Source organism: Humulus lupulus, chromosome 7 (genome assembly GCF_963169125.1).
Source record: "Humulus lupulus chromosome 7, drHumLupu1.1, whole genome shotgun sequence".
Lineage (NCBI taxonomy): Eukaryota > Viridiplantae > Streptophyta > Magnoliopsida > Rosales > Cannabaceae > Humulus > Humulus lupulus.
The window spans coordinates 9,815,297-9,821,606 of NC_084799.1; the positions used below are offsets into that span (position 1 = coordinate 9,815,297).

Genomic DNA, 6,310 nt, shown 5'->3' on the forward strand with positions numbered 1-6,310 from the left:
ATGCGAAGTAATAGACAAAAGGATATTATACCAATAGATCTGGAAATTGAAAGAATGTGCAGACAGAACCGGAAAACAAAAAGGAGATTGGAGTTTACCATGGCTGATAATTTGGGAAACGGTGCTAATAATGATCAAGGAGCTGCAGAGGTTCCAAGGGAGCAAGGACCAAGAACTTTGAGAGATTACGTAATTCCTACTATTACAGGAGTGCATTCATGCATCAGACCTCCAACCATTGCTGCAAACAATTTTGAGATTAAGCCTGCTATCTTGCAGATGGTCCAAACTGCAGTTCAATTTGGTGGCCTCCCCATTGAAGACCATAATATGCACATAGCCAATTTCCTAGAGTCGTGTGCCACTTTCAAGATGAATAGGGTGAGTGATGATGCCATTAGATTGCGCTTGTTCCCATTCTCACTAAGGGAGAGAGCGAAAAGTTGGCTGAATTCACTTGAGGCCAATACTATCACCACTTGGGATGCTCTAGCTCAGAAGTTTTTAGCGAAGTTCTTTCCACCTGCTAAGGCTGCTAAATTGAGAGGGGAGATCAATAACTTCTCTCAACTTGAGGGAGAATCTTTCTATGATGCTTGGGAGAGGTTCAAGGACTTGATCAGAAAATTTCCCCACCACAGTATTGAGAAGTGGATGTTGGTCCACAAATTTTACAATGGTTTGTGCGGTACCACTTGCACAATCATTGATGCAGCAGCGGGAGGAGCGTTTATGAGAAAAAGTGCTAATGAAGCTTATGAACTCTTAGAGGAAATGGCCACTAATAATTACCAATGGCCAAGTGAACGAGCGGGCAGTAATAAAAAGGTTGTAGGGGTTCATGAACTAGATACAATCATAGCCCTAACTGCTCAAGTTGCGTCTCTAACTAAGCAGCTGCAACAAGTAATGTGTGAATTATGTGGGGGGCCTCTTCCTTTTGACCAGTGCCAAGCTGCTTTAGATCCCAATAATGTCCCATTAGATCAAGCTCAAGTCCAGGCAGTGGGTAATTTTCAGAGGCCCTACAACAACCCTTACTCCAACTCGTATAATCCAGGGTGGAGAAACCATCCTAACTTTTCTCTTGGAGAAATAATCAGGACCAACAACAACAGTTTCAACCACAGTATCAGCAGTCTATGACTCAAACTCCACCACAAGCATCAGCCTCTCAACAACCTAGGCCACCAGCTCCTACAGATCAGCCTAGTGAATTACAGGCTGCCCTATTGTCCCTCACCAACACTCAAACTAAGTTTATGTCTGAGACTAGATCCGCCATCAGAAATTTGGAGATGCAGGTGGGGCAACTGGCCAATATGTTGAATACTAGGCCTCAAGGAAATTTGCCTAGCAATACTGTGGTAAAACCTAAGGAGCAATGCCAAGCTATCACTCTGAGGAGTGGGAAAGAAATTGAGGGTCCTTCTCTAAAAGGGACTCAAGAAAAAAAGGCAGAAGAAGAGGAGAGTTATGAAAAAGTTGAGTCCCAAGTGGAGGAAAAGGTTACTGAAGATCTTGCAACCCAAGAGAAGATTCAATCGGTAGTTGTTGATTCTAATGTCAAAATCACGTATCCACAATGACTCTGGAAGAAAGCTCTTGACAAACAATTCTCAAAGTTTCTTGAGGTGTTTAAAAAGCTTCACATTAACATCCCATTTGCTGAGGCTTTGGAGCAAATGCTGAGTTATGTGAAATTCATGAAAGAAATTCTCTCCAAGAAGAGGAAGATGGAGGATTATGAGACGGTGGCGCTCACTAAAGAGTGCAGTGCCATTCTGGAAAGGAAGCTTCCTCAGAAGCTGAGAGATCCTGGGAGTTTCACAATATCCTGCACCATTGGGAATTTTGAGAGTATGAATGCTCTATGTGATTTGGGGGCGAGCATTAATCTAATGCCGCTTTCTATGTTCAGAAGATTGAAGCTCGGGGAAGCAAGACCTACAACAATTGACTCTTCAACTGGCAGACAGATCAATAACACATCCTCGGGGGTATTATTGAAGATGTTCTGGTAAAAGTGGAAAAGTTCATCTTCCCAACACACTTTATTGTACTTGATATGGAGGAGGATGCCAACGTCCTTATCATTCTTGGAAGGCCATTCTTAGCCACAGGACGAGCTTTAATCGACGTACAAAAGGGGGAGTTAAGGTTGCGAGTCCAAAATGAGGAAATAAGTTTTAATGTTTTTGTAGCAACTGAAATTCCTACCTGTTATAGAGTTGATGTGGTGAATGATTGTCAAGAATCAATTGGTAAAAAGAAGGAGAAGACCAAAGAACGATTTCGAACAATTTGACGTCGTATGAAAAGATTATTGTGTGGCAAGTTTGAAGGTTTTGATGACATTGGGGATAATTTCAATATTCTCAACAGTAGAAGGGAATTCTCCTCCTATGGCACGATGGCTCTCAAGGATGCAAGGGGTGGACTTGACCCAAGTTGAAGGTGTAGAGAGTTCAGCATCCGCCTAAATGACGTTAACGACAGCGCTTTTGGGAGGCATCCCATTCTTTTAGTTGTTTTGCTTTAGTTTTGAACAATTTCAAGTGTTGTTTTGGTTTTTATTATTTTGGACATTTTTTTTATTATTTTTGTAAGTTAAACCGTGAAAAGCGTGAAAAAAAGGAAAAGAAGAAAAAAATAATAAACAAATAAATAAATAAATAAAAAATAAAAAGGGGGGAGATTTGTTTCAGGGAGCAGCGCCTAGGCCACACAAACTAGCGCCCCAGCGCTGCTCAAGTCAGAGAGGGCCTCCAGAAATTTTTCGAGGCAGCGCCCTGGAACCCGAGAGCCCAGAAAAAAATTTAGACCAGCGCCCCAGCACTACCTCGGGCCCAAATTTTAAAATCCCCAAATTTTTCGAATTTTACCCCAAATTCCTTTTTTCTTCTTCTTCACCTCTGATTTTCTCTCTTTCTCTACCTCCATAACCACCCACTCTACCTTAGATCTCACTCAAATCCTTCCCTAAACACCTCTTTATTCCACAAATTCAACATACCCAACCACGCAATCATCCTCTTTTTATCTAAAAATCTACACCATTTATTCTACGTTCACGCCCTAATTTCAAATCTGAAAATTCTTGCTATTTTCATGGGGTTTTGGTTTGTGGACTCATCATCACAACTTTTTGCTTATGGATTATCATCAAGTAAGGTCCTTTCCTTTATTTTTCAATTTTAATCTCTCTTAAGCAAAGTTTGGGGTGAATTTGAAAATTGTGGAAGAGAACTTTATGATTTTGGTGTATCATTGTGATTATATTTTCTAGTGGAGTATATTCTGCATTACTATTGTTTAGAAAAAGGAAGTAAAATAAGGGGAGGTGCTGCTGAAATTTGGGTAGAATTGTTGTGAAATTTTTTTGTGGGTTGGTGGTGTGTTGGATGGTTATTGTTTGACTGAAAAGGCTGTGATTAGTGTGCATTGGGACCTAAAACAAGGAATACTGGGGCTTCATCATCTAGGCATCGTAGGAACCCTTCGCCTCCACCAGAATATGATAATGATCGTTTTTTTAGTAAAGATGTGGCAGACAAAGATGAAAAATTGTGTCGTAAGATAGTGATTCCTGAAAGAGGTATGGAGTTTCAACGTGAGCCATATGAGGATCCGATTTATGAGCCTATATGGGCTAACATAGCGCGTAGAGGATGGTCTACTTTTGTGAAGGGGAATTTGATTGATGTTAACAAGTCCCTGGTCTATGAGTTTTATGCTAATTTTCCGCAAGATTCGCAAAATGAAGTCTTTGTTAGAGGAGTTACAGTCAAAGTCAATCGTCGTTCGATTAATGCTATTTTTGGGACTACTCCTTTACAAGGTGATGACGATCAATATTATAATTTTCTAAAAAATGACATTGATTATGATGAGGTGGCTGCTATAGTGTGTTTCCCGGGGGCTCAATGGACTATGAAGAATGGGGTGCCTCAAACTATGCCATTGTGTCAAATGAATCGGGAGGCTCGTGCTTGGACATATTTTGTTTGTTGTCGTTTCCTTCCGGTGAGTCATTTTTCCACCATTCCTGTGCAGCGTGCTCTTATGGTTTATGCGATAATGAAAGGGTTTTCTTTGGATCTTGGGCGTGCTATTCCTACAAGTATAAAACATATATCTCAGGGCACTACAACGGGAGGTCTTGGGCATGGATCTTTTATTACTGATTTATGTCGAGCTCATAATGTGCCTGAGTATACCACTGATATTCCAGAGGAGCCTACTGCTCCTATTACTCGTGCTATTGTGGCGGAATATCCTCTTCCCACTGTTGCACTAGCTCCACGGTTTCGGGTAGTAAGGCAACGTCGACTAGACATCCCAGCCCAAGACGAGCATATGGAGCCTCCATCTACTAATCCTATGCATGTTGATCCGCTATTGGTTGCTATCGGGGATCCCATAGACTTTGGACCGCAAGGAACTTCTAATCGGTTGGACTACATTATGCAACAAAATCAATATCTCATCCAGTCTCACCAGAACATGCACATGTACATGAATCAGCGACATGCTTATGAGCTTACTCATGTGGATCGTTTGAATGGCTTAGTTCAGCGTTGGTCAATGAATGAGGCAGACACCCATTATTTTTCTTATCCTCCACCATATCCTCCATCTCCGGCTCCTCCACCGCCTCCTCCCTTTTGACACTCGTGTTGTCCTCCTGGTAAGTTTCTTCTCTTTTACTATATTTGTACATTGGAGACAATGTATTATATAAGTTTGGGGGAAGAGCTTTGTTGCGTTTATATTGCGTATGTTTTCTATAATAGTCTTTGTTTTCTTTATTATGTAGTTTTTTTTAGGTTGTGTTGTGTCTACGGTGTTTATAATATTTGATCAGTCAAGTTGATAATTATTAGTTGATGATAATGAATGAATGAATTGCTCATATAGTTTGATGAAATGAAAGCCATAAAAATTGAACCAAATCTGTGTGCTTGGTTGAATATTTCTTTGAGTTGCTTGGGTCCATGTAAATATGTGAGAGATTGATCATGATTTTTAGATAAATTTTGTGCATTTGATGATATTTATGCTTGCTAAATTTTGGTTCAAGGAAAGATGGATGATTATGCTTAGAACTTGCTTGCTTGCTACTTGAGACGAAATCCTAGATAATGCATGTTTAGGAAGGTGATTTAGGCTATTTTTGGAATGATTGAGCCTTTCAAGCTAACCTTGATTAATTTAATCCCTAGTTTCCTTCTTTTTGAGCCTTACATTAAATTCTTTGTTGTCACACCTATTTTAAGCCTACTTGAAAGACGTTATAATGTTGCTTTCCCATGAATAATTACCATGAGCATATAAGTGAATGATGATTGGGGATTGGTTTTGTAATGGTGTGTATTTTGGATGGGGTGTGGTATCAATTGAAAAAAAAAAATAGATTGAGAAATATTTCTTCTTCAAAAAAAATAAAATTGAAAGTAGATTACACTCTTTTTAAACATGCAGTGAAAAAAAAAAAAACAAGTTGGGGGAGTGTAATTTTGAAAGAAAATGAAATGTAAGTGTGAATTTTCTCAATCTAAAAAAAGAAAAAAAAATATTGGGATTGTCTTTGGGCTGTAATGTGGATATCAAGTTTGGTTCGTATGGTTTGTATGCTTATGGTAATTTTGAGCTTAAATGACATTTCATCTACCTATGCCTAAGCCTATCGTTATAAGCTATAAAAGTCCTATTGATTCTTGGGCATGTGTTGTCTATATTAGTGGAGATTAGTAAGTGAAGCAAGCATATGAGATAATAAGATTTGATGGTTTGTGGTGAGAAATTTGGTAAGTTTAAATGGATTCAAATGCATGTTATTTATTTATCATGATTAGGAGATCATATATTTGTTTTGATTTGAGGGAGTTGAAGAAATATTTTGATCAAAATTCTAGATTATCATTATGGTTGTATTCTTTTTCTGAAAACTATACGAGCAAGACAAACATAATTTAGAGGCTTAATTTGTTGTTGTCAACTTGATTTGTTTTTGTTTGGTTGTTTTAGGTTTTTAGGATTGCTTGGAGTTCTTTACTCGAGGGCAAGTAAAGGTTAAGTTTGGGGGAATTTGTTAGGGTCATTTTAGGTTTGTTTTAGAGATCGTTTTAGGTTGTGATTTTAGTTATTTAGGATTGTTTAGTGCAGATTTATGCTTGTTTTCTTTTTGTTTCAGGTTTTAATAGTCAAGTACATAATATGGAGTGAAATGAGAAGAAACATATTAAATATGATGAATAAGATGGATTTAGTGTTGATTGTGGAGTTTCAAGACATTATGTGTGGAAGA

General features: G+C 38.7%; 1 protein-coding gene and 1 non-coding gene across 2 annotated transcripts; one reads left to right on the forward strand and one right to left on the reverse strand.

Moving 5' to 3' along the window:
- On the forward strand, nucleotides 1–1,146 carry LOC133791343 (uncharacterized). The gene is made up of 2 exons (XM_062229270.1): nucleotides 1–189; nucleotides 280–1,146. The coding sequence occupies exons 1-2, from the start codon at nucleotides 1–3 to the stop codon at nucleotides 1,144–1,146; spliced, it is 1,056 nt and encodes a 351-aa protein (XP_062085254.1).
- Nucleotides 538–644, reverse strand: LOC133793256 (small nucleolar RNA R71). The gene has a single exon (XR_009874709.1). It is a non-coding gene; the product is annotated as a small nucleolar RNA R71 (small nucleolar RNA).
- Nucleotides 1,147–6,310: the final 5,164 nt, after the last annotated feature.